The 27469-nt window shown below is 45.0% G+C and overlaps 3 protein-coding genes across 3 annotated transcripts; 2 read left to right on the top strand and 1 right to left on the bottom strand.

Annotated features, from left to right (window-relative positions):
• Positions 1–9809: 9809 nt before the first annotated feature.
• Positions 9810–10658, bottom strand: LOC136540549 (uncharacterized). The gene has a single exon (XM_066532553.1). It carries the CDS (start codon positions 10411–10413, stop codon positions 10078–10080), a length of 336 nt encoding a protein of 111 aa, XP_066388650.1. The 5' UTR covers positions 10414–10658; the 3' UTR covers positions 9810–10077.
• A 4843-nt stretch (positions 10659–15501) lies between these two features.
• LOC136540548 (GCN5-related N-acetyltransferase 6, chloroplastic-like) lies at positions 15502–18957 on the top strand. The gene is made up of 9 exons (XM_066532552.1): positions 15502–15860; positions 16557–16824; positions 17055–17107; positions 17224–17260; positions 17485–17550; positions 17809–17907; positions 17985–18138; positions 18221–18297; positions 18388–18957. Exons 1-9 carry the CDS (start codon positions 15763–15765, stop codon positions 18448–18450), a joined length of 915 nt encoding a protein of 304 aa, XP_066388649.1. The 5' UTR covers positions 15502–15762; the 3' UTR covers positions 18451–18957.
• Positions 18958–21634: 2677 nt separating this feature from the next.
• Positions 21635–22627, top strand: LOC136540547 (uncharacterized). Its single transcript, XM_066532551.1, has one exon. It carries the CDS (start codon positions 21741–21743, stop codon positions 22383–22385), a length of 645 nt encoding a protein of 214 aa, XP_066388648.1. The 5' UTR covers positions 21635–21740; the 3' UTR covers positions 22386–22627.
• The last annotated feature ends 4842 nt before the right edge of the window (positions 22628–27469 follow it).

The following is a 27469-nucleotide window of genomic DNA, read 5'->3' as shown; positions in this document are numbered from 1 at the left end:
AGGTGGTTAGCTCTAAACAAAAACCCATCGCTGATCATAAACTTATTCCATGTGCGTCCCTCTCTACAATTAAGCAACACATCCTTAAAATCAGGATCAAGCGCATATTGTTCTTTAATGGATTGAAGACCAAAAATCCGGCAATCAAGTTGGGACAGCAATGTATATCTTCTAGACAAAGCATCAGCAATTATATTATCCTTCCCTTTCTTGTGTTTGATAATATAAGGAAAAGATTCAATAAATTCAACCCATTTAGCATGCCTACGATTCAGATTATTTTGAGAGCGAAGATACTTAAGCGATTCATGATCAGAATGAATAACAAATTCTTTAGGCCACACATAATGACGCCACGTCTCTAAAGAATGAACAAGTGCATATAATTCTTTATCATATGTGGAATAATTAAGAATAGGATCATATAATTTTTCACTAAAGTAAGCAACTGGTTTACCATCTTGCATCAAAACACCACCAATGCCAACTCCACTAGCATCACATTCTAGCTCAAAAGTCTTACCAAAATTTAGAAGTTGTAGCAATGGTGCGTGTGTAAGCTTGTCCTTCAAAGTGTCAAAGGACTCCTCTTGTGCCTCTCCCCAATGAAACACCACTCCTTTCTTTGCCAACTCATGCAATGGGGAAGCAATGGTGCTGAAATCTTTGACGAAGCGGCGGTAGAATCCTACAAGACCAAGAAAACTCCTCACCTGGGTAACGGTTTAGGGAACCGGCCAGCTCTTTATGGCTTCAATTTTCATCTCGTCCACCTCAATTCCCTATGAAGTTACAACATAGCTAAGAAAAGAAACTCAATCCGTACAAAAGATGCACTTCTCAAGGTTACCAAATAGACGTGCATCACGTAAAGCATTAAAAACAGCACGTAAGTGATTCATATGTTCATCAAAAGACTTGCTATAAATCAATATATCATCAAAGTAAACTACCACAAAATGTCCAATAAAAGCTCTTAAAACCTCATTCATTAAGCGCATGAAAGTGTTAGGTGCATTTGTCAAACCAAAAGGCATAACTAACCACTCATACAACCCGAATTTGGTTTTAAACCAGTTTTCCATTTATCTCCAAGTTTCATTCTAATCTGGTGGTAGCCACTTCGCAAGTCAATCTTAGTGAAAATTATAGAACCACACAACTCATCAAGCATGTCGTCTAGCCTAGGAATAGAATGACGATACCGAATAGTAATATTATTGATGGCTCTACAATCAACACACATACGCCAAGTTCCATCTTTCTTAGGAACCAAAAGTATAGGAACGGCACAAGGACTAAGACTTTCACATACATACCCACGGTCCAAAAGGTCTTAGACTTACCGCTGAATTTCCTTAGTCTCCTCAGGATTGGTTCAATAGATAGCTCGGTTGGGCAAGGTCGCTCCCGGAATCAAATCAATTTAATGCTCTATCCCTCTCATAGGTGGCAGCCCCGGGGGTATCTCAGCTAGAAAAATGTCCTCATACTCCTGCAAAAGGTAAGTGACAGCAGGAGGTACCAAACTAACAATATCATCAAGTGAAAACATAGCTCATTTGCATACCAAAGCATAGCAAATATCATCAACAGAAATTTCAGCAAAGTCGCATTTTGTTGCAAGCATAACACCACCCTTCAATTTAATCCCCTCAGCCTTAGAATGGATGTAGACTTATCCTTTTTAGGTGGGAAAATAGAATTAGCAACTTACTGATTTTTAGATTGAACATCATTGAAACTAGCAGCGCGTTCTCTATCAGCTTGTACAATTTGAGCAGGGGTCAAAGGTACCAAAGTAATTTTCTTTCCTTTATGCACAAAAGTATATTTATTAATTCTACCATGGTGTGTAGCATCATTATCATATTCCCAAGGATGACCCAATAAAAGTGAACAAGCTTGTATAGGTACCACATCACAATCAACAGAATCAACATAAGAATCAATGGAAAAAAGAAACTCTGCAAGTTTGTGTTACCTTTGCTTTACCAGAATCATTTAGCCACTGAATATGGTATGGACGTGGGTGTGGACGTGTGGTCAAGCCAAGCTTCTTGACCAAATTAGAACTCACCAAATTGTTGCAGCTACCTCCATCAATAATGACACGTGCTCGACGGTCGCTGATGACGAAGAAAATCTAGAACAAGTTATGGCATTGTAGCTTCTCAGGTTGCTGGACTTGTGAGCTGAGCACCCGCTGTACAACGATGCTCCTATAGGACGTCGTGGCCTCGTCACCAAGGACTTTGCCATCCTCCTCATCTGCATCTTGGTCTTCTTCATCCTCAATGTCAGAGGTGCTGATGTAACCATCTTCTATAGCAATATATGCCCGCTAACTTGGGTAGTCCTTCTACACATGGCCAATGCCATGGCAGTGGTGGCACTGAATACCAGAAGTGTGTCCCGTCGATGCAACGGATGAGAAACTCTTGGTAGGCACCTGCAAAGAATTTTTACCTAAATCTAAAGGTCTTGCGGGAGGTGCCTTCGGTGTAGCGGAAACTCCAGAGGTTGCTGGTCGCTTGCTCGCTGGTGGAGGCACCCGAAAAGTGGTTGGCTTGGTTAGCCCCAAAGATGGTGCTAAGCGTGGCGTGTATGTGCTGGTGCTGACCTTGCTCTTGCCCTGCTGTTCACACCCCTGTAATTCTTTTTCTACAAGCATAGCAAACTAAAACAACTGGTTGACAGTGTTAAATTCTTTATAATCAACAATGTCCAAAATCTCACGCCTTAAACCCGAATAAAAACGATAAATGGCATCTTTGTTTCCCTCCACAACACTACAGCGCATCAATCCCTTTTGGAGCTCACCATAGTAATCCTGTACATATTTATCTCCTTGTTCTAAACGCATCAATTTCTTACGCAAGTCTCTATGATAAGAAGGAGGAACAAAACGATCATGCATTGCTACCTTACGTTCTTTCCACGTACCAGGTAAAGCATTCTATGCAGCTAGCCCATTTCACCAAATAATAGCAAAATCCTTAAACTCACTAGTAGCTTGTCTAACTCTATGCTGCTCAGGTACAAGGTGGGCACTAAACTTTTGTTCTATCATCATCTCCCAATCAAGATATCCCTCAGCATCATAATAACCCAAAAAAGATGGTATTGTGAACTTAATTTTAGCATAAGGATCATCGGGCACACGGTGATTATTACCTTGACGGTGGTGGTGGTGGACACCACCCATACCTATCGTGTTGCGGCAAAGACGTTGTCGTAATCTCTTGTCGAACAGCTGCTCGACCTATGTTCCCGTTGGCATCATAAACCGTGTCTTGACCATTGGTGTTGCTGCCGAAGATGTCGTTGTTGCCCACCACAAAGGTTTCCAACTCAGTAACCTTGTTGGTTAGCGTGGAAATTCGCTTGTCCAATCTCTTCATGCTATTGCCAATGTTGAGTTCAATGAGTGCGTCAGTGATGGCCTTTCTGACGGCCTCATTCATCCTTTTTTGGGCATCCTCTATAACAGCTCGTAGTTGCTCTTGACTGACACACTCATTGAAACTCTTAGGATTATTATCTCCAGTCTGTTCATCTCCTGCCATTAAAAACACAAAAACAGGAACAAACGGTGAAAGTTATCCCTATCAAATGACTACGTGGTTGCAATGGTGTCACTTTTCACAGCAAGTGGAAGCGTCTTACTAAGCTCTTACAAAGTTCTTACCAACACAAGTAGTGGGCGGTACAACCGGCGGCTGGTTCGTGATACCTGTGAGGCAGTGGTACCGAGATTGCAAGGCCCTTTGTCTATACTGATCTAAAGAGTTTGTGGAGCTTGGAAGGCACACAAAGAGTAATATGTATATCTGGCACACAAGTCAGCAATAGAAAGTAATGCTGAATTATAGTCTAAAGTACTTGTTCTTGTTGCTGGTCTAAAATGTTCCAAGTACCAGGCGTGTGACAAAAGTATGGTGGATAGCAAGGTGACAGGTGTATGAAAAATAAGTATGATGGATGGAAATAGCAACACAAACAAGGAACTAGACAGCATACGCTAACACAGCTCACTTTGGTCTTCTCTATGTGCTCCTCTAAATATTGTTCTTCTTTTGTCCCTCTCTTTTTTCTATTTTTTGGGCTGTCGTTGTTTTTTGGGAAATTTCTACTTTTTTATTTTATTTATTTTTGATATTTTTCCTTTACTTAGGAGCACAAAAGAAGTAACCACAGAAAATATGAGCTGAAACAAGTGAAAGACGTGGCCTGTGGAATTTTTAGAAAACTTGCTCAAAATCGACAAAAGCCTTGTGACCACGAAAAAAGGATCTTGTGACCACTTTTTGACCAATCTAAAATTTTTAAACCCTAATAAAGCTGGGGATGGACGGATCCGAAATTTGTTTCTGATCGATTTTGATATATGGAATGTCGAAATCGGAGTCTGTATGCGAAAACTAGACCAATTTTAAGAATTGGCTCCGAATTAGAGGACAAAACGGGAACAATGTGCGTAAAATTGGTCACGGAAGCAAAGATTTGATGGAAACGATGGGGAAAATCACACAAACTAGACTCTAACATGACCTAACCAGCAACAAGACCTCGACCAGGACACAAACTCAACACAACGGACTCTGAAACTGAAATATGCAAAGGCTATGGCGCGAAAGGTTCTAGGACAGGAAAAACGAGTATGGCACTGGACTATGGGATGAATGCAAAACACTCAAAACTAGAGAATAAAAGTGAACCTAATGGTATACCTTAGTTCTGATTACCACTTGGTGGAGATAGGGATCCTGATCTTCCGTCAGGTGGTGATAACTATCATTGTGGCGGAGAATGACACACCGATCCGGCTTCAAATCAAAAGATCGAACCCTACAATCTTAGCACCATAGCTCCTCTGGTTATCAACCGAGTCACGGACCAAGTTGACCTCATCAAGAAGGCTAATTCTTGCCTGCGCAACAAAGAACACAAGCAAAAACAACAAAGAACGCAACCAAATTGCAGATGAATGATTAAACTCACGAAGTTGGGGTCTCACAAACCGATGAACGGTGAAACTATTCTTGATAGATTAATCTAAGCAAAACCCAAACCCTAATGGAGGGGGCAGCAGCTGTTTATGAAGACTCTAGGGTCATGCAAGACCCCTGCATGCGCCCCTAATGGGCCCAAACTCGATACATGGTCCAACAGACCAAAAGACGGTATCACAGCACCCTAGCAGATTTTGGATGCTGACTTGTTTTGATGATTCCTGTTGATTCCAAATAGCTTTTGATGTTGGATTGGCTTTCTTATCAAATGAGCTTTCCATCCATATGTGGATCATCGAAAACGGAGTCCGGATGCATCCTGGGTGACTAGTTTAAGGCAGACTGGTCCTAGAGGCCGAGGCAGACTCGAATTCTTGTTGGACTAGGCTTCTGGCTCGTGTTGGACATCCTTGCTGGTCATCATCACCTCCACCACTCCCTCTAAGTCCTTCATGACCCTCTCCAATGTTCCCCAGCAAGATAACATCATTAGGTAGTAGTCTATTCTCAAAAGTATGAAAAGTATCGCTTAAGAATGAGCTCACCTCTAAATTGAGTTGTCGCTTTCGAGCCCAGATCATTGGACCTTGCATGACGGTTGGAGGATCAGTGGGTACCTCTGAAGAAGTGATGTCCTCATCACTCTCCTTTAGAATTCTAACGGCGACGAGATAGTCTTGGATTTTCTTCTTATCTTTCTCCTGGACTCCCCACCTCCTCCAAGATTCCAGGACCTCTTCGATGAGGTGTCTGGTGAACTCTAGCAAGGGGGCGACTGCGTCGTTGTTGATGTAGAACTAGTGCGAATGCCACCTCTTGTCGGAGGTCAACAGATACATCAGCGGATACTCGTTGACGCGGTTGTTGCGAAGCTGGATGTCGGCACATCCTATCGGCACATTTAGCTCCTACCTCTTCTCCTGTTTCTTCAGGAAGGTGACGGCAAAGAAGTACCGCCATAGGTCAAAGAGGGGACTAATCCCCAGGAACCCCTCACAAAGGGTGATGAATGCCGCAATGTGCCGGATTCCATTTAGGATTAAGGTGCTGTAGCTCCACCTTGTAGTAATGTTGCAACTCTCGAAGGAACTTGTGGGTAGGGGTGGTGAATCCTCACTCATGGAAGTGAGCGAAGGACACAACGTAGCCTTCGGGCGACGACGACGCGTCCTTCTCGCTGGGCAGCCACCACTCCTCGGCGGCAGTCCTCGAAGGCCCTCTAGGTGCTGGAGGGTGATATCAGATCTGCACCACGGCTCCATTAAATGTTTGGGTTGGGTGGATGCGAACTTGATGGTGGCTGAGATATGGATGCAGGGAGATTGGGCGATTGGCAGCGAAGGGTGCAGATGCGAAGGCAAGGAGGCAAAGTACGGAACCCTAGGGGCAAATCCCTTGGTTTTATAGGGGCAATGGATGCGAGGAAGGCAACCATCTGCCTAGATCTCTATGCCTACCTTGATCCATCACCACATCATGATCGCGGGATATACGCCCGCAATCCCTATCTTTTCCCTCCGAAGACGCACCAGATGTTTTGCCTCCTCGAGCAGAATAGGACTCTTTACCAGCAAAGAGGTATTGGTCAAAAGGCATTCCTCCAGCCTAGTTGGGCCCAGTAGTTCAAGGGCTGACCCATCAATGATTTTGATGACCGTCACAATGCATCCTTACGACAAAAGATGAGTCTGTGATCGGCCAAAACTCAGGCACACAGACTTCATGGGAGTTTCGGCCCATGATCGAGTCTCAGCCAGGCTAACCCTGGATGGGTCTCGACAAATGGGATACCAGGGTCCCATTTAAGCTATCTGGTCAACAAACCATCAAACCTCATGGCCATACCCGCGAAGGGTATGAATCACCCCCTAGGCAATTCTATTCGAATCATCTGGGGGCTCGAGGGCTACACCCGATGAGTGCGCTCATGCGCACCCTCTGGCAAGATGAATCACCCCTCGGGTGATTCTGTCTGAATCACCTAGGGGCTCGAGGGCTACACCCGTTGGGTGCGCTCGTGCGCACCCTCTGGCAAGACTAAACACCCCCCGGGCGATTCTGTCTGAATCACTCGGGGGCTACACCTGTCGGGTGCGCTTCTGCGCACCCTCTAACAAGACGAATCACCCCCTAGACGATTATGTCTAAATCACCGGGGGCTACACCCGTCGGGTGCGCTCACGCGCACCCTCTAGCAAGTCAAATCACCCTCGGGTGACTCTATCTGAATCACCCAAGGGCTCGGGGGCTACTATTGGGGACCGAATACTGGGGTACCCAAAGAGGAGGTGCTAATAACCATCAAATGTTGATGCTTCCAAACAGGCAAAAATGCGACTACACCTCTTGTCCAACGACCAAGGGTTAACTCCGTCTCGTCCGATCCCCAAAGGTTGGCTCCACCTCGCCCGACGTCCGGATGCTGGCTCCGCCTCACCCGACATCCGAGGGCTGGCTCCACCTCGCTCGATGTCCAGGGGCTGGCTCCACCTCGCTCGACCCCAAAGGGTTGGCTCTGCCTCGCTCGACGTCTGGGGGCAGACTCCGCCTCGCCCGATGTTTGGGGGCTGGCTCCACCTCGCCCGACCCCTAAGGGCTGGCTCCACCTCGCCCGATGTCTGGGGGTAGACCCCGCTTTACCCGACGTCTGAGGGTAGACTCCGCTTCACCCAACGTCCGAGGGCTGGCTACGCCTCGCCCGATGTCCGGGGGCAGACTTCGCCTCGCCCGACATCCGAGGGCTAGCTTCGCCTCGCTCAATGTCCGGGGGCTGGCTCTGCCTCGCCCCCAAGGGCTGGCTCTGCCTCGCCCGACGTATGGGGGTAGACTCCACCTCGCCCGATGTCCGGGGGCTGGCTCCACCTCGCTCGATGTTTGGGGGCTGGCTCCACCTCGCCCGACCCCCAAGGGCTGGCTTCGCCTCGTCTGATGTCTAGGGGCAGACCCCGCTTCGCCCGATGTCTGGGGGGTAGACTCCGTTTCACCCAACGTTCGGGGGCTGGCTATGTTTTGCCCGATGTCCAGAGGCAGACTCTGCCTTGCCTGACATTCGAGGGCTAGCTTTACCTCACCTGACATCCGGGGGCTGGCTCTGCCTCGCCCGATGTCTGGGGGCTGGCTCTGCCTCGCCCAACATCTAGGGGCTGGCTCCGCCTCGCCCGACGTTCGAGGGCAGGCTCCGCCTCGCTCGACGACTGCACACTGCCCCTTCATAACTACACATGCGGATAAGATGGGGCACTCAAGTCAACCACAATACCGAGGACCATACCCTGCACGCCTATAGAAAAGTACCGTCAGGATATGATAGGACAGACGCTTTAAGCCCTTCCGGGCATGTCAGGAGCCCAAACAGTGTTGTGGGCGCCGACATTTGTCTTACAGTGTTATGTGCGCTGGCCTTTGCCCTTGGCCACAGATCCTGACGGAAGCATGCGACAACCACTACGGTCCAGGAGAAAACTCACATCATCTACAATACGGACGTCTGCTCCCTGTAGGGTCGCGGTTCCGTGCCCTGGTCCACCACGCCGCCCGCTGGGGAGGGATGTGACGTGACCACTTTCTAACAAAGCCAAAGCATGGCCCTATCAGGATCAGCGAACATGCACCCAGCATGGAGCTATCCCTAGCACCGTCTACCATGTCAGGAGGGCTCACTCAGAGGAAAAAGAAGACCCGACACCTTCGAAGAACCTTCGCCTCTGGTTTTTCTTCTTTCTTCCATCTGTAATCCCTACTTCCCCTTGGTCTATAAAAGGAAAGGTAGGGCACCCCTCTAAAGGAATTGATTCAACACACCACATATCTGATCACACATAGCTGAGTAGCAACCAAGCTCTCAGCGCCCTTTCAACCTTTCCATTAGAGACTTGGGACATGTCCCTCTCTCGTCCGTTTGTACCCCCTACTACGAACTTTTCAGTGCAAATAACACGAGCAGCAGCCACGAACCGAACGTAGGGACATTCCGCCCGAACCAATATAAACCTTATATCTTTTTAGCACACCATCCGGACCAGACGCGCAATAATACAAATTTACTCGTTGGTGTTTACTCGAAACACCAACAGGTAGATTTTTTCGTTTTATTTTTTATTTTATGTTATTATTTAATATTTTTCTAAATATACCAAGTGGACCTTGTTTTAAAGGATTTATCATAAGAAACATAATTGTGCAATCAGAATTTAATTTTAAAATTCAATTTACTTTTTAAACTCTAAAACGCTTTTTGTATGTGATGATGTCATCAAAAGTATTTTAATATTTCTACCACCTCACTGTTATAGCAGTCGTGCTCTAGGCTGACCGTTGATGCGCACTCGATGTTAAGCGGGTTGGCGCCACCTGGCCCATGTGGAGCCCAGCGAGAGGAAAAAATTATTTTTCTAGGAGGTGAGGGGGTCGGTGGGATTGAAAGGTACTAATATAGTTAGAGGAGGGTGAATAACTATTTAAAAATCTACAAGATTACTAGAGCAATTGATTAGTATAACAAATGACGTAATGTAATTTTGCTCTAGCTTTATAAGGGTTGCAAGCCACCTATCCCAATAATTCTAGTTACTATGATTACTAGATACACACAGTGTTCGCCTACACGGCTATGGAGATGGGCAATCCATCCTTGTAATAAATAACTTTGTTTTCTGATGCCAGTAAATTATTAATTTTTGGCACAGTTGCTAACTCCATTGCTAGTTCGTTTTGCAGCTGTATGGTATTGGTAACATAGTACTAACATAGAGAGCAATAGCAGCAAAGATAAATATCAACCGCGCGGATTACGGATTAACAAGAGGAGAGTTGGAACTGAACCAGAAACATAATTCGCGAGAAGGCCGTGTCTGAAGGCTGAAGCAAATAAACATGCGCAGAGCCTGAACAAGACAATTCACATGCGCGGAGAACCAGAGACCGCTACAAGACTTGCTCAGCATCCAAGGTCACGGGTACGTACACATTTGTGTGACAAAACACGCTGTGATCTTGACGCACGCATCCTCTCCAACCCGGCAAAAAGAAAAGCCCCACGACGACGACCGACCGATCGAGCTAGCTAGCTGGTACCGGTATACAGCAGGGACGCCTTGCACCTGAGCACGAAGCCGAGGAGGAGCAGCATGGCCAGGAGGCCGCCGGAGGACCCCCACACGCGGTGGATCCAGTAGGGGTCGAACCTGACGACGCGCCGGTCCATGAAGCACGTCACGTTGATGGCCACGATGAGCGCGACGAGCACCGCCGGCAGCCACAGCGCCGACGGGCCGCCTTCGTCGTCCTCCTCCTCCTCGCACTCCGACGCGGGCCGCCGGTCGATGTACAGCGGGGACAGCACGGCCAGGACCGCCAGCACGAAGCACACCAGCTTCTCCGTGGAAGAGGACCTCCCCATGGCGACGAGAACGAGGTGCGCCGTGCACGGCCTCTCTCTCGCTCTGCTCTCTCAGAGAGAGTCTGGTGCCTATGTAGCGCGCGTGTAGCTGTGCTTGTGCTTCTTGAGAATGAGAATAATGTTTCTTTATGCTAGCTAAGCTAGGAGTAGGAGTCGATGCTTGGCGGCTGGCTGATGAAGATGAACCAACCAATCTTCAGACGCAACTACGCAAGGAGAGAACCTTTCGTTATATCTATCTTTCACCAATCCGGCCGCATGGCTTTTGACTACTAGCTAATTGATTCCTACTGTATATATCATGCATGCAATGCAAAGGAACATATTCAGATTGTCTTGCATGATCTATGTATGTATCCACGGACTATTGGTGGTGGGCATTGGACTGTGACGTAAAGGAGATTCTTCAGAGCTAGTGAGCCTGGAATCAGATGCCCAGAGGCAAGTAGTGGTTCAAGTGCTCGACAGCCCCGGGCCTAGGAAGGTCGAATCAGACGGTTCTCTGATCATCTATCTTGCTCGAAATAAAGGATCGGCAAAGTAAAGCTAGCTATAGCTCTATGATTGTGTGATCATATTCAGATTTATATATTGTTCTGGAAGATGCAAAGCAGTAGCAATTCGACGTCATAGGTTCGATCTGCAAGATTATATTAGTACAGCGGATTTGGGGTATATAATCCGTACGGGGTACGGCCCCGTCTCGTTGAGACTGCTTACGCGTACGTGTTAGCATTAGGGGCAAGCAGTGGAAAGGGAACAAAGGACTGTCCGCGTGTTAACGCAGTGGCAGAGACAGAGACAGAGACAGGAGCATCACTTTTATCTGCTCATCTTGCTGCCGTTTATTTGGGGAGTAAACAAAAAACAAGCGTGAGCCCTAAGTTTGGTATCCAGTGCGATTGATGAGTTGGTTTATTGCATCTGAAATCATGAAATGGGAAGCCAAGCAGGTCAGCAAAGTAAGTCTGGGATGAGTAGTTCCTCAAAAAGAAGCGGAATAAGGTGTATCAAAAGGTCCTACTACACACTAGCTTAGCCGTTGGCATGCATGTCACAGGAGGTACTTAACTGAAAGCACAAGGTAGGCGCAAGTTGACAAGCGTGATTATGTGATCAAAGTCCAGAAGTATGTACGCGGTCACCCTGCAACTGCTGTAAGTGAGCTGATTCCCAACGCCACGCAGGCTGCTAACGTGGCAACAAAGGAAGGCCACCTTTATTCTTGTTTGATTGAATACAAGCTCTTTGTATTATTTTCTTTACCAACATCTGGCGTTGTTTAGTTTCTCTAGCTTATATAGGAAATCGGATTTGTCCGCAAACCCATAATTAGGCTTATTTTTTTGTGGGTTCACAGACAAACCTGTTTGTATTCCTCTTGCCAATTTTTTTTTATAAACTTTCTTGCCAAAATTTTGATAAGGCAAAAGCATTTAGTTTGCTAACCAATACATCTGCGATATTCACTCCTTGATACTTACATGTTATAACTTTGTATTAATTTGGTCTTTTACTTCGTTGCCATAAAATTGATTCTAGAAGATAGCCTCACTAATTAACAGAGGTGAACACATCTAAAGACCGTCTTTGAAAAAGGTCAGACTGCCTCTAGGCAAATGCCCGCCTCTAAAAATCATTTACAGAGGTAAACATCGATTTACAGAGACAGACGCCTTAGGATGCCAATCTTTATAAATCGATTTTCAGAGGCGGACATCTTTGACCATCTCTGAAAATTGCTATTAACAGAGACGGTCATCCTAAGCATCCGTATCTAAAAGTCAATTAACAAAGATAGGCATCTTGACACGATCTAAAACTTTGTAGTTGAGAAGTTTTTGATTAAAACTGTTTAGAGTCCAAAAATATTATTATTTTAACTTCTCAGATTTTAAAATGTGAAATCTAAAATTTTCACATGTTGTCATGGTATATACCAAAGTTATAGATATCAATACAATCTTCAACTTTGTAGTTGAAACATTTTTTAATTTGAGGTTGTTTAGAGTCCAAATATGTGTTTTAAGTTCTTAGATTTTGAAATTCAAAATTTAGAATTTTCAAACCACCTTGAATGTTTACATGATTAATACCAAAGTTGTAGTGGCTGACCCAATCTACAAGTTTATTGTTGACAAGTTTTTTATTTGAATTTGTTTAGAGTCTTAAACATTTGTTTTAAGTTCATATATTTTGATATTCAAAATTTTCAAACAATCTCGAATAGAGATACATCCTATATCAAAGTTGTAGCCTTGACAAGATGTAAAACCTTATAATTGAAACTTTTTTATTTGAAATCATTTAAGGGTTGAAATAAAAAATGCAAAATTACAAAATGCTGATATTATAAAATGATAGCTGTCTATACGATCACAAATGAGTGTATAGTCTAGTGATAGATTAACGCTGATGTGCTGAAGGTCGTGAGTTTGAATCCCCAAAGATACTTTTTTTTTGTTTTTGTGTTTTCTAAAAACCGGTAATAGAGGTGGACATCTTAAAATTGTTTGCCTATGTTAACTGATTCACAGAGGTGGCCACATGCCCACCACTGAAAATAACCATTTAATAGTGGCCATTTGCCAGAAATGGATGCGCTGCCCATCTCTGCTTAGTATAATGTGTGATGATTTTTGACCAAACCATTGTAATGATTGCTAATGTGTATCTCCAAGAGAGTGAAAAAAAGCCTAAAATTTGTTTGGCCTTGATCCAAAAAAATAGATGTAAATTTATGATAGCAGAAAAGATGTCACGAATTTCCTCATTTTCAGCTCCCTCAACAGCCGTTCTATTTTAAATTAGTAGCAAAAATCATGTGCATGTGGTCTCTCCTCTTGCTTAGGTCAGTCAAAGTGAGATATAATGAGAGTTTTATAAATAATAAATAAACTATCAACTTAGAAAATATGCTAACATGATACAATATCGGTGAAGAAAAAGAGGATCCAAGTTTTATGAGAATAAAATCAGTTTCATTAGGATAAAATAGTTTTTCGAGAGAGCCCTAAAAAAATTAAACACCTCCCATTTTTTGACAACATACATAAACGGATAAACTCAACCCCCCTTCCCCCGCGCGCGTTGGAGGCCCACCCTAGCCAGCCGCTAGATTGCCCATTTGCCCCTGGCGACTGTTGGCCGGCTAGAGGTAACCGGAGATCGGCCAAAAAGGTCATATTGGATCACGTAGTAGGTTTTTAAAGGTTTTTGGCGCACAAAAAATAGCGTGATATTGGAGGAAAACTTTTTGGCACCGAAAAACATATGAACTTCGGTGAGTGTTTGGGGCAACCCCAGTGAGAGTGTGAACATGGATACTCAATTTTAGAGTGTTTTTAATTATGTGCATCTACCTCATAAATTTTGTAGATAAAACATATAATTTGTTAGGTTTAGTATTATATAAGAAATTAATGGTAGAGAAAACAACCTATAAAGCAGGGTAACCCTTATTTATTAGGCTACTCTTGTGGATGGAGTTAGACATACTTATTTGGTTGTGGGCTTTGGTGCATGGATGCGACACTGGCTTGTGGATGGTTGGGATGGACCAACTTTATAAGCAAGACTCATGGGTTGTTGGAACGGGACCAACTATAAAAGTGAAGAGTGTTTGGAAATGTCTATTTATCCGTTGAAATTATAGCAGATGTTGCTTAATTCCATCCATACATTTTGGAAATCCATCAATCATCACCCTGGAGCCCTCGTCACAACTGTTGCCCTCACCTTACACCGTCCATTTGTTCCCTATTCATAAGCCATATTAGTATCACCATCTCCGATGATATATACCCCTCTTCTTTATGTTGACTTTATTGTCTCCTACTCAATCTTCTTGAACCATGACACATCCTCCTTGGGTGAAACCCTAACTTTGCTAGGTTTTCGAAACACCAAATTGAAGTTCATGGATTTGGGAGTTCAAAGTAGTTGTTAAACTTCATAATATGATATTATTTTATTTGAGGTATCATCTTGTTCGGATTCTAATTTCCAAACTTAGAGATCCTGAATCACATGTGACTTCTTAATTTTAAACTTGTTTCTCTGGTCCATTTTTTGAAAATATATTCGAGATGGAAGTTCAATACATTCAGTGCAAGCATCAAATATATGATGCGATCTTCTAATCTAAGTGAGTTTCAAATGAGGTAGAATTCAATGCATTATATTAGTACGAAAGAGTGGTTTTTTTTCTCCCGACACTCGACTCCTCTCGACGCGCTGCTCTCCTCCCCACACGGTGCTCTCCCCACACGAGCTCCTCTCGGCGGCCGTGTCCAACTCTCTCTCTCTCTCCCCGGCGCCTGGCAAGCTCCTCCCCGGCAAGCCCCACCTGTGCGCGAGCTCGCCGGCCATGGCGGATCCGCTGAGGTAGGCCTCCTCCTCCCCCTCCTCCTTCTAGATTTGCCAGTTAGGGTTCCGGCGAGCCTCTCCCCCTCTGTCTTCTCCAACTCTGGTGGGTATAGAAGGGGCCGGCCGAGGGGAGGTAGGTAGACCAGACGGTGGGGATGGTGGTCGGGCGGTTTAGGGGCCCTGGCGGCGGTGGAGACAGCCGGACCAGGGAGGGGCGGGGGCGTCGCGGCGGAGCTCACCGGAGTTGGAGAAGATGGAGGCCGTAGGGGAGGGGGAGGGAAGAAGGCAGCCGCCGTGGACGCCCTAGCGCGCCGGAGCTCCGGCGATCCCTAGCGCCCGCGGCGGTACGATGGTCAACGGCAGGAGAGAGGAAGAAGATGAACAGTAGTGCCGCTGTAAGCCGTTGGGTGACCCGATCAACGGCCTATAAATCGGTTGTGTCGGGGCCTTAAAAAACCCGAGTGCTCTCTAGACAGACTTTTTAACGGTTGTACAGAAAACTTTGACGTCAATCGTCACAAGGATTACACTGAGAGAAATAGTATCTATGGGTAACACATGGTACATCCTGTAGGCCAATCATGTAGCCAGCCTAGCCGCCGCCCGCCGTATCCGTATGGAAGACGGCGGGCCAGCGTGACGAGGCTTGGGCGCGTGCGGCCGAAGCATAGCACTGCACAAATGGATAGATCGTGCAAGGCCCACAGAACAAGCGAAATGGATAGAGGAAAAAAAAGAGGAAAAATACTAGTAGTGCAGTAGCGGGCGACGCGGCCGCGAGGCAGGCAGGTAGACCACGCCGCACGCCAGCCAGCGGCCAGCGCTCCCATTTCCCATTTTCCCACCCTGCTGCCGCTCCCCCGTCCTTCCCGCCGCGGACTCGCTACCCCGCCTCTCGTCTCGCGCACTAAGGGGCCAGGTGCCGGTTGCCGGCTCGACCTCTCCCTCATCCTCGCGGGGGCTGCTGCTGCCGTCGCGAGCATGGCCACCGGCGCCGTCACGCCGCCGCCGCTGGCCGGCGCGCGGTGCGTCCCCCGTGGACGGGGCTTCCTTCACCGGCGCCTCGCCGCCTCGCCTATGTGAGCACTTCCTTCGGTTGCTGTTGTGTTTTGGTTAATTCGGTATTACACGTCCGCTTTGCTGTGTGGTGGTTTTAGATGCTAGAAATAACTGCAATGGAGGAAAGGGAGAAAATCCTGTCTGGAGAAGAAAGAGACGAACCAGGGGGATTTCAGGGCGTCGTTTGAGCATTGGGTTAGTTAGGTTGCGCATCCTTCACGTTAGACTCTGTGACTGGAAAGACTAGCCAATCAGTTCAATGCAGGATCACACTGTCATCATTTCCTTTCTTTGCGCAAAATTTGGCCGGTACTGGTTCATTGCGCCAATTCTCATGGCACGTGTTCCTTCAATCCAAAGGGGAAACCATAAAATGATGCGGCACTCTGTTTTTTTTAATGAAAAATATAAAAGAGGAAAGAAAGGGGATAAGGATGTCCACATGGTTGTAAAAATAGAAAATAAGAAGGAAAATATGTGGTCTTGTAGTCTTGCTGGCTTTTTGGTTGATTCTTATGGCTTGGTATGGTGTAGTTTGAATGTTATACTCAACATTAGGACCACAATTGAACTTATTATTAGGTTCCACTGAAGCAAAGTCTTCAGTGATTATGTTCTTGCTTTTCAGTCAGAGAGCTAGCGTTGAGCACAACTTCATGCTTAGATCTTATGTCTATGGTTCCTTATTTTCATGTATAGTCATTTTTCTACCCCAGGAAAGATGAATCCATGATTTCCACAGATGGTGGAAATGAGGAGACAGACACTGGCAGCCTCAATGTTGCCAGAGGATTGTCTCACCCTGGGCTTTCCTCAAGTTTATCCAATAAGGCATCAGTGGTCCCAACCCCTTTGCTTCCTTCTGGACCATCTGATCTCCGGTTCAATCGTCTTCGACCCTCAATTGATGAAAGTGATTGCAAATACAAAAGATTATTTGGCTGCTATGTTGCTCGTGAGGCTGTAATCGATGAGGAATACTGGGTATTACTCTTGTTAAGTTGTTAGAACATATTGTTCATTTGTTCTGTTTAGCAGACATGGCTTCCACATGTATTTGTAATGGATTGATTGCTAACTATTGATTACTAACATATGCTAGCTATTTATAGCTTACATAACGCCACCCTTTTATTCAGTGACCTACAATTATGATTTACTCTACCTACCACTATGCCTTACAAGTTACATCTCTCCTTACTAATGATTGATAGATCGCTGCATGGTTGAGAGCAGAAGATCACTACGAAAATGAGTCAGGCAATCGGTAAGACTTTTATCTTTAAGGGAAAGTTCTGTAGTCTTCCTTATTGTCTGTACTGCTATACATTTACTGTTAGCATGGTCCTTGCAGCTACTTTATCATTATTATTTTTCCTGCAGCTATGTTGAAAGCTTTAAAAGAAAGTTTGCATCAAAGGTACTTGCGTAAACAACTTAGTGTTTTCTGTGTGCTTAAAAGTAATTGAGATAGGATGTACATCTTCTTTGTAACAAGTAAATATTAAGAAATTACAATGACCTCTGTTCAAATAGCTTTGTTGATGCAACATTATAAATTATTCGCATTAATTTGTCACATCCCGATCATTTGATAGTTTCTGTTCTGGTTCACAAGTATCAGAGTCTGTCATCTCATTGCAGGAATTCCATGCATTAAAGAAGAGATGCAGCAAACAGCACGGAGAAAAGTATATCTGTTTTGTCGCGGTATGAGATAAAAATCTCTGTTTGATTTATTCATCAAATTTGTCACTAGATCTTGGTTGCAGCATGTTTTGTTCATAAAGCATGTTGCAGGGAATCATGAACAAACCAAATTGTCTCTCTTACAATTGGCTATGATTAATGAAAGCCTCACTCTTGGCAACTATCTCAGTTTACATTCTGTTAAAGCTGTCTTTACTGATATTTTCTTCATTTTTTTCCACAGCTGAAAATATTGGTGCCTTATGCTTAATATTGCAGGTAAAGAATGATGACCTCAGGCGAACTGTCCTGAATAGTGTTGTTGGTACCTTAGATGTATGTGTAAGGCATCCTCTACATGGGGAGAAATTTCCTGAGGTAGGGTATAATTGTACCTTCTCTATGTTTTTTTTCTGCTGCTGTATTTAGAAGTTATATCTAGAAGTTATTCACAGGAGCCTGGAAGGTCGTCTCTTCACTGTCGAATTTATCAGCCTGATCAGCCAAAATTTGGGTATGTAACAAATGTATGCGTTGCTAAATATGCAAGGCGTCAAGGGATTGCCAGCAACATGCTGTTATTGGCCATAGATGCTGCAAGACTCAATGGTACAGAAAACACTGAGCTATTCTAGAATAGCCTGTCCCAAATGAAAATGCACGATCCACTGATATCTTCAACCCATTACAGGTGCTGAAAATATTTACATTCATGTGCATAAAGATAACTTACCAGCGTGGAGGCTCTATGATCAGATAGGATTCAAGGTACGTGCCTTGTCTCAGTTTAATCCTGAAAAATTTCGTGAAGTTACAGAAGTCTAAATTGAAAATAACACTCATGCTATTTGTTTGTAGATGGTTGACCAGGATGGTGCTTGTTGTTCATCAGATCTGTGCTTACTCTCCTTCAGTTCATAGGACTTGCTGACTAGATAGGAATAGAAGGGACATGGACTCTAGTTCTCTCTCCCTTGCAGGGAAATGCCATCGGTCCTCGTGATTTGAAAAGGCGGGATGGTATGTGCCAAGGAATACAAAGTGTTTTCAAATGTTTGTGACTTTCGAGATTGTCACTAGATCGGTGACAGTTCTGAATTCTGATGCCCCAGAATGTTGAGGTATCTGAATACTTCAAAAGCTTCTGTCATGTATAGTTTGCGCAGCCAGCAAAGTGCAAATGTTTCTTCGTTGCCCCTGTGATTCTGCAATGAAAAATTGAAAATACTTTATCTTGGTACCTGATACTGTGACTGTGCTCTTGTTCCTGGTCATATACAATTGTCAAGTCATGGAGCAACAGATGAACATCAATGCCTTCCATGTCTGGTAAACAGATCTAATGCTTCTATGGTAGCCACATGTACAACTCGAATCTGTTGCATTGCACTTCCTAGTGGGGCGTGAGGTTTGTTACTTCGCTGGAGCCGTGCCGAGCTCTTATCCCGGTGGAATTACAAAAAAAAAAAAAAAGGATTCATAAGCGTCGTGCAATTTGCATAGAACGAACAGATGGCCAAGATTAATGAGCCTTATTCAACGGCCTTTACTTATAAAATTTGCTGAAAATTCACAAATTCGAATCGAATTCTTACTCCTTTTTTTATAACAGAATTCGTACTCCTAAGCGAAACCACACTGACCTCGAAGGCTCCACGCGTGTGGGCCACCCTACAGAGTTATCTCCGGCTCGAACCCGAGACCGGACCGTCCCGATCCGCGCACCGCACACTTGAACAAGACGGGCAGGGGGCATCGCCGACTCGCCGTCCTGCGGCGAGACCCAAGCCAACACAGCTCAGCCATGTCGGCGCGAGACGGCCGAGGCGCTGGTGCGCCTCGCCGCCTCGCTGGACCGGGTAGAAATTTTTAACACCTCTTCCATTTAGGAACAGTTTTATCAAAAGAATAGAATGAGCTTGTAACTATATTCGACAGTGTGGTTGGTGTGGTGCTTGTTCAAATTATGATTATGCATCCTGAACTATTGCTGCTCTATGCAGTACTACTATGGAGAACCCCCTGAGTTGCTGTGTGTTTAATTTAATTTATTCACAGATGAGACATCTATTTCTGTCCATTTCGTCTGAATTTTACCATAATCTAAGTAGCATATGAAATGAAGTTCAGAACGAATTCGTTTGATTTTATTTGCAGGTACCTTGCTGATAAGATCTACACGCTTCTTAGCTGACCCATGCAAACCTGAGGAGCACAACTGTTCATCCTGGATTTGTGAATATAATGTCTTGACCCTCCAAATTATGCCCTTGATTGCCTGGGACAAAATAGTTTTAGTTGAAGTCGTGAACTAATGCAGAGTTATTTTTTGTTTGCTTTGCGCATATCTTTATCCATTATGTAAAGCACAGGGTTTGTTGCAAATAGTTTAAAGATTTGGTCATTCTCTGCCGTCGGATCGTCACCTCTAGTGCTGTGGAAGTGTGTGGGTGTTGCAAAAGATAACGCTGCTCGTTGTGATGAACACAATATGCTGTTCCAGCTCTACGGTAACCTGGCACCAGATGAGAGCGGTGTCCGTGCGCCGGAGCCTACGCTTGCCAGCGGATAACATTGCCGAAGCTGTCTTTGGCTAAGCGTCAGAGTCACCTCGCTTATGCTGAAATTTGGTTTATGCTGATATATGTGCTGAAATATTGTGAGAGAAAAACACTGTTCTATGCCTTAGCATGGGCATACTACTAGTTGACCATAAGGCCAGGGCTGCAGGGTCTCATAGCAAATCCACTTTGATTACGGAAAAAGTCGTCTAGGATATTCTGATGCCAACAGATGGCTGGAAGTTAGATGGGCACCGAACAACATTTCAAAATAAAGGCCACGTTTGTTGGTCACAGAAGCAACGAGTACAAATTCCCAACTGTGACCTAGAAAGAGGTGATTTGTCGAGAAGCCCATCAGATCGGTGGTTTAAAGAAAGGCATGAATTTATCACTATGTCGTTTTTTTTCGAAATCCAATACAAACGTAGACACTCACATATACGAGCGTATATTCATCCCTATAAACGTATGTATGTGTATCCTACTCCTATAAGCATCTCCAAAGGATTAACCATTGCTAAAATTAATGTGAGTATAGCTAGAAAATTTATGTTGACAAATTGTTATAATAAATTTGTTTGCTAACAGTTTTGAACCAAAATCGGGTTGTAAAGGTCATGCACAAAAGTTCAATTTACGTAGAAACTATATATTGAAAATGTTATAATAAGGTGTTACTTCTTCAACCGTTGTTGTCTCTTCCAAAAACATTCCAGATACATAGACTACGAGAGCCAGGTGAATAATAGTTGTGTAGTATCTTGAAGACTTAATACTTATAATGGTACCAATCTAATTAATCTTGGCAAAATAGCCATTTTGTCCCTAAACAATTGTCTGAGGCATAGTTTGATCTCTGAACTTTCAAACTGTCCACTTTAGTCCTTAAACAATGAATTTGCGGCTCAATCTCATCCATCCCCCTTCATGGCTCGCCAAGTGGCCAGCAATACATGCGATATGTCGCTCTTGCCCCTTGCTCCCTCCTTTAAACGCTGGCCAGGCTCACAGCGTTTCCTCCCTTGGATACGGGGGAGACAGGGGAGATGAACTAGATTAAGCACATGGGGGGAGGGAACTGGGTAGACCCAGCGGCCAATGGCTCTTCCTCCTCGATGGAGACGACAAAAGAGACAGAGAGAGGGAACGGGGATGAGAGGGAAACACCATGAGTCCGTGAACCTGGTGAGTGGGTAAAGGAGGGAGCAAGGGGCGAGCCATGAAGGGAAAGGACGAGATTGAGCTGCAAATCCATTGTTAAAGGACTAAAGTGGACAATTTAAAAGTTCAGGGACTAAACCGAGCCTCGGACAATAGTTTAGGGACGAAAATGGCTATTTTGCCATTAATCTTTATTTTGTTTTAACTCAAAGCTAGCATCCATGCTGATGGCAAGTGGCTCCTCGAGGCTCCAGCACGGGGAACAGACAACAATCATAGGCTCCACTCCCGGCGCCAAGTTAGCCGTTGCTCCGCTCAAACGGTCACTCCTCCCGCTCTGTATTTAAACCTCCCCACGCGCCACGCCCTTCCCTGCCCCTCTCCTCTCAGGTCTCAACTCAAACAACACATCACGGACTCACACGATCACTGTCGCACACTCGCACAGAGAACGCAAACACCGCACAGTCGCACACCCAAAAGGTAATGGCGTCCGCCACCGGGAACTCGAGCCTGCGGAGCTGCTCCTCCCTTCCCAACCTGCTGGTCTGGCTCCTCAACCTCTCCCTCCTCGTCCTCGCCGCCGCGGCGCTTGGCCCGGTCTTCCTCCTGCGCCCGCGCCCGACGCCCTTCGGCTGGGCGCTCGTCTCCGTGCACGCCACCACGCTGCTGTCCGCACTCGCGGCGCTCCACGCCCAGCTCACGCACCTCTGCCTCGCCGCGCACGCGGCGCTCGCGCTCGCCGCGCTGTCCGGACACGCGCTGGCCTCCCTGGCCTTCTTCCTCCGCCACGACCACAGCCTCCGCCTCCTCGGCTCCGCCAGGGACCGCCGGGAGCAGTTCGTGCTGGCGTTCCTGGAGGAGCTGCTGCTGCTGGCCATGTTCACGGCTCAGGCCGTGGCGCTGGCGGCCACGTGCGTGGTGAGCCGGCGGTGGGCGAGGGAGTACCAGGCGGCCGAGACGGAGAAGGCGGCCGCGGCGAGAAAGCGAGGGAGGAAGATGGCGCGTGTGCAGGCCGAGTCGGCGGCCGCCGCGGAGGCCGGGGTGAAGGCCGTCGACGAGAAGGTGATGCGGAGCAGCAGCGGCAAGAAGGTGCACTGGACCAACAACGATGGATTCGAAGAGTGCTAGAATAACACATGGAAGTAGAAGAATCACTAGTAATCTCATAGCTATGTTATTGCTCAGAGGTATGATGGCCATTATAGTGTGGCCAGAGTATAATCAACTAGAGTTGCTATTTGTTTTTAGGGGCTACTATGTACTACTATTAGAGTCGTTCGGTTTACTGAACTTTCTATATAATGAAGCTTAGCTTGTTGGACATTGATAGACCATGAACAATAGTCACGCCCCAATGATCTCCTTGTTTACAGCAGCACCATTACAAATTTACAATGTTGGAAGGCCGTTGTAAATTGCTAACATTATTGCCCTTCTGGGTGACTATACTTGCTACTCTGGTTGGCTAGATAAACTGTACACGAACATGGTACTAGCCTACTACTGACAATTAGCCGGAGCTGGAAAACCAGTATCAGCACCCTCTGTCAGTCAGTACCATCTTGAAGCACTGTCCTTCGGCTGGGTCAAACTATACCCAACAATTCAGTATAGGCCATGTTTAGTTCCACCAAAATCCAAACTTTGGCACTGTACAAAAAGAAGATTTCCCGTCACATCAAACTTGCGGTACATGCATAGAGGACTAAATGTTGACGAAATTAAAAACTAATTGCACAGTTTGGTTGTACTTTGCGAGACGAACGTTTTGAGCCTAATTAGTCAATGATTGGACAATTATTACCAAATACAAATGAAATGCTACAGGGAACTAAACATGGCCATAATCTTGTGCTCAGATCACCCTGCCATTTTTCTGTGTTCTGAAACGACCCATGCAGCTGCAGAAGCAAAGAATTGCTAACGACCGTGGGTGGTGGGGTCATCAATTGTCCTATTTCCTTGGCTGATAAGCCATGACTGAAAGTATTGTTGGCTGATTTGTTGTGAGAGAAAAAAATATATTGTTCGTTGGTTGAAAAGTACGGCTTATAAGCCAAGCGAACAGAGCGGTTGAAGTGCAAGTTTACATGGAAGGTGGCCCATGTTGACAAATCAAGACGGCGGTCGGGCAAGTCAAGTGAAGGCTTTGGAGGACTTGACGGCCGAGCAGTCGAGGACGACGGTGAGACGTGTCGAGTCGTGGGGCGAGCGTATGGAGTACGCTACCCACGAGAGGTTTGGTGGTTTGGGCCTCAAAATCACTAATAGACGTTTTCGGGTTTGGGCTTTAAAATCGGGTGCAATTCTGGCGAAAATCGGAGGCGGCACATGGCGTCATCGCGAGGCTTGCGTCGAGGCAAAGCTAAGTCATGAAGGCCGCGTGGCCATCGGATGCTTCTAACTCAAGTTGGACCATTATGCCCCTATGATTCAACAAAATATCTATGGGACCGTTTGGATCTTTTCATTCGGAGAAATTAAAATCTATTTAATAAACTAGGCCATTTGGTTTGGAATTTCATATTCCACCACTTTTCAAAGTTCACATATAAGCCTACCTCAAATTCATAAGGTGAAAGATGGAAATTGATTCTAGAGTAAATTGCACGGCCGGTCCTTAAAGTATTGGGTTGATTTCGTCTGGGTCCCCAAACTATGAAATCACACTCTTGGCTCTCTAATCTACTTAATTCGGTCCATCTAGATCCTAAACAACCCAGGCGGTGTCAAGCAGTCAACGTGGCTGTCCACGTACGCAGGGGAGGCACGTGAGGCACACGTGACCCTCGGCAGCTGCTGGCTTTTTAGCAAGAAGGCCCCTGGACTATCTCATCTTCTCCCACTCACTCCTTTCCTTTCTCTCGGACCTCGACGAAAGAGGGAAAAGGGGCAGAGCGCGGCGACGCCGGTGACTGGTGTCGTTCACGGAGGCGGCGCTGGCAGAGAGCGAGTATGACCCGACGGTCGTCCCTTGAGGGCCCTCTAGGCCCGGGCGGTGGGGGAGATGGTCGTCGAATCGAGCTCGGTGGCGGTGACTAGGAGGCGCGGTGATGAGCCGCGATTGATTACGTGCCCGAAGTGCCATTGTCATAAGGTAGTAAAGTGTCGTTTGAAGCAGCCGTGGTCCTTGGATAAGATCTTCTACACCTGCCCAGATCACAATGTAAGTTAGGTTTGCCAGTTTGAGTTCATTCCAAATTCGAGTATTAGAGTCCAAGTTTTCAGTATGTGTGCTTTGTCTGTTTGATGAATTTACAGAAGGATGAAACTGGTTGCCCATTTTTCCTTTGGGAGGCAGGATACATCAACCACTTGGAGACAGAAGCAGCAAAAGAAAAGGTAGCTACGATGCAATCTGATGAAGTTACTGAGAGCCTTTTGGAGAAGAATGTCAACCTGGGAAATGGAGATGCCATAGCTGTTGAAGTAGAGCATGCCACATCTATTGAAGTAGAGCTTAGAACTTTGATCAATATAGGATATGATATTGCAGGGCTCTTGAAATGCATTCTCTGTATGTGCTTGATAATTGTAGTTGCGCAACTGCTGCCGGTGTTTGTTCAGATGAAGAAGTGAATGGTGAATGTGAAGTAGGTTTGGGGAGTAGGAATGCTTTTGTTTATGTGTGAACTTGTAATATTTCCATGTAAGAACTGGTAATGCTTTATTGTATTGATCATGTATGTTATCTGACTGCAATTTGTGGTATTTGTGACTGCAATTTCAGAAGAACACATTTCACTTATGCAAATTGCATTGTGATGCTTAGCAACCAAAGTTGTACATACAGTCATGAAGTTGTACATCCAATCGTGAAGTTTATAGCCTAAGACAATGGGCATTGCATACTAGTGTTTATGCATACTAGTGTTTATCGCATGCATACAACCATCTCTACAAGATGTCTAGACTTTTGGCATGCATACTAGTGTTTATGCATTACAAAAGATGTTGCTATCCACAAAAGCAACTATACTGCTACCCTATTCCATGTTGCAAAAGCTTCAACAGAGTAACAGGCAGGGATCACTGTCTCTAGAGGTATCCTCTCATGTCTCAAGCAAGAAATGACATGGGAACATGGAATACCTATGAGATCCCACCTCCTACACTCACATTGCTTGTTGACAATATCAACAATGTATGTGTTTTTCTTGGACTGCACTTGGAATATTCCTTGGCCAGCAGGCATGGCATAGCAAATATTAGCAAAATCATCATTCTTGGCAATTTTTTTCCTTATCTTTGGGCAAACAGTTCCAACAAAATTTTCTACTTTCTTTTGTTTGTTGTAGTGTCTAGTCATTATTTGGTTTTTTATCCTCTCCAACATACTTAGGATGGGTAGCTCCCTAGCTTCTAAGATGTACTTGTTAAAGACCTCACAGTTGTTATTGAGCAACACATCACATTTTGGAAAAGTGCTAAAAAAGGCTCTGACCCAGGTATTTGGTGCCATTTGCTCCAACCATTGGTGGACAGTTGCATCTATTTCCTTCATTTTTTGCATGTTCTTCTCCCAATGCCTCATACAGGTGGACCTAGCACATGTCCACAGCTGGTTTTTGGAGGTTGTCACCTTTGAAATGGACTTAGAAATTTTGGTACAGATGCCTTACACAAAATCTATGCTTAGCCTCGGGGAACACTTGTGCCACAGCTAGGATAAGACCCTACAAAAATACGGTGGTAATGTGTTAGTGAACAAACATGCAAATGTTATTAGTCAATGATTATGCAGAAAACTTTGTGTAAATGTTATTATACCTTTTGCTTGTCTGTCATGATAGTCCATGGGAATGTGTTGTCAATGCGGAGGTCATCTTTCAGGCTTTGCAGAAACCATTTCCAGGACAAGAGAGATTCAACTTCCACCACTACAAAAGCAATTGGGAAGATGCAGTCATTTGGATCCATCCCTACAGCAGTAAGCAACTACCCTCCAAACTTTGTCTTCAGGTGGCATCCATCCAAAAAGATGATTGGTCTGCATCCACTTAAGAAACCTCTTTTGCAAGCATCAAGTGATAAGTAACAACTACTAAATGTCCCTTCTATTAGATTAAGGTAGAAGCTGCTACCAGGATTGGACCTTCTCAAATCTTGCCCATAATCCCACAACTGAGAGTACTGCTTCAACTCATCACCATATATAGTCTGCAATGCAAATTTTTTTGCTCTCCATAGCTTGGTTCTAGATGGAGTAAGGTTCCATTCCTTTTGAATAGTTCTTGCAAAGTTAGGTAGGGTCATCTTGTTGTCTGCCCTAAATGTTTCCAAGTACTTCTCTGCAAGCCATTTGGAGGTACAAGTCTTGATCATCCACTTTTTCTAGCAGTTGTGATGGCCATTGTATGTCTTCACTAGAAAACAATTTGTCCTACTATCCATGGATGCATAGAAGTTCCATGGACACCCTTCAGCTATAGATCAAAATGCAATTTACTCTTGATTCTATAGATCATTATGCTATGTTTCTACTTTGCAACTTATACCACACTCTTTAACTCGCTCCCGTACGGTAGAAATGCAAAATAGAAGTATCTCTCTCGTATAACCAACAATAACATACAAATATAATCCATATGCAACCATATTAGCTTAATTAATATACATTTAAATTATGATTATTAAAATAAAATCAATTTCATGGATCTAAACGTGGCCTAAGGGTATTATTGGGAATGTGTAATAGCTCTATAAATAAAGTAGAGGCTACCCCCAACCAGCTATCTCTCTAGGCTATTTTCTCCTTATACCTTTTCCCTCCCCTAGACTGCTAGTGAGATCGACAGATGAATTCTTCACAATAGACCTAACCTCCTCTTTGTCCTCGTGACTTCAAGATCTGAGTTTTTGAGTTGAGTTTGTGACTAGATTTGTTTTTTTCCTCTCCCGGCCCCTTTTTTTTGGATTTTGGTGGATTTCGCAATTATGAGATTTTGAGGCTATTTGGGGTGAATGAATACGTTCTATGACATGCGAGGAACATAACACATAGTAGCTCTTCCATAATATAAGGCTCCATAACCATGATCACCAAAGTTCCAAAACACAAAGCATAGTAGCTCTTCCGTAATATAAGGCTCCATAGCCATCACCATCAACACCAAATTCCATAACACAAAGTATAGTAGCTCTTCCGTAATATAAGGCTCCATAGCCATCAACACCAAATTCCAAAACACAAAGTATAGTCCTTGTACCAC

Source organism: Miscanthus floridulus, chromosome 2, assembly GCF_019320115.1.
Source record: "Miscanthus floridulus cultivar M001 chromosome 2, ASM1932011v1, whole genome shotgun sequence".
In the NCBI taxonomy this organism is placed as follows: Eukaryota; Viridiplantae; Streptophyta; class Magnoliopsida; order Poales; family Poaceae; genus Miscanthus; species Miscanthus floridulus.
This window is presented reverse-complemented; position numbering and strand designations above follow the sequence as displayed.

Coding starts and splice junctions, on each gene's coding strand:
- LOC136540549 (XM_066532553.1), bottom strand. CDS start 10,413: ATGGGGAGGTCCTCTTCCACGGAGAAGCTGGTGTGCTTCGTGCTGGCG.
- LOC136540548 (XM_066532552.1), top strand. CDS start 15,763: ATGGCCACCGGCGCCGTCACGCCGCCGCCGCTGGCCGGCGCGCGGTGC. Junction 17,551..17,808: donor AGTATATCTGTTTTGTCGCG/GTATGAGATAAA, acceptor TTAATATTGCAG/GTAAAGAATGATGACCTCAG. Junction 18,139..18,220: donor AGATGCTGCAAGACTCAATG/GTACAGAAAACA, acceptor AACCCATTACAG/GTGCTGAAAATATTTACATT.
- LOC136540547 (XM_066532551.1), top strand. CDS start 21,741: ATGGCGTCCGCCACCGGGAACTCGAGCCTGCGGAGCTGCTCCTCCCTT.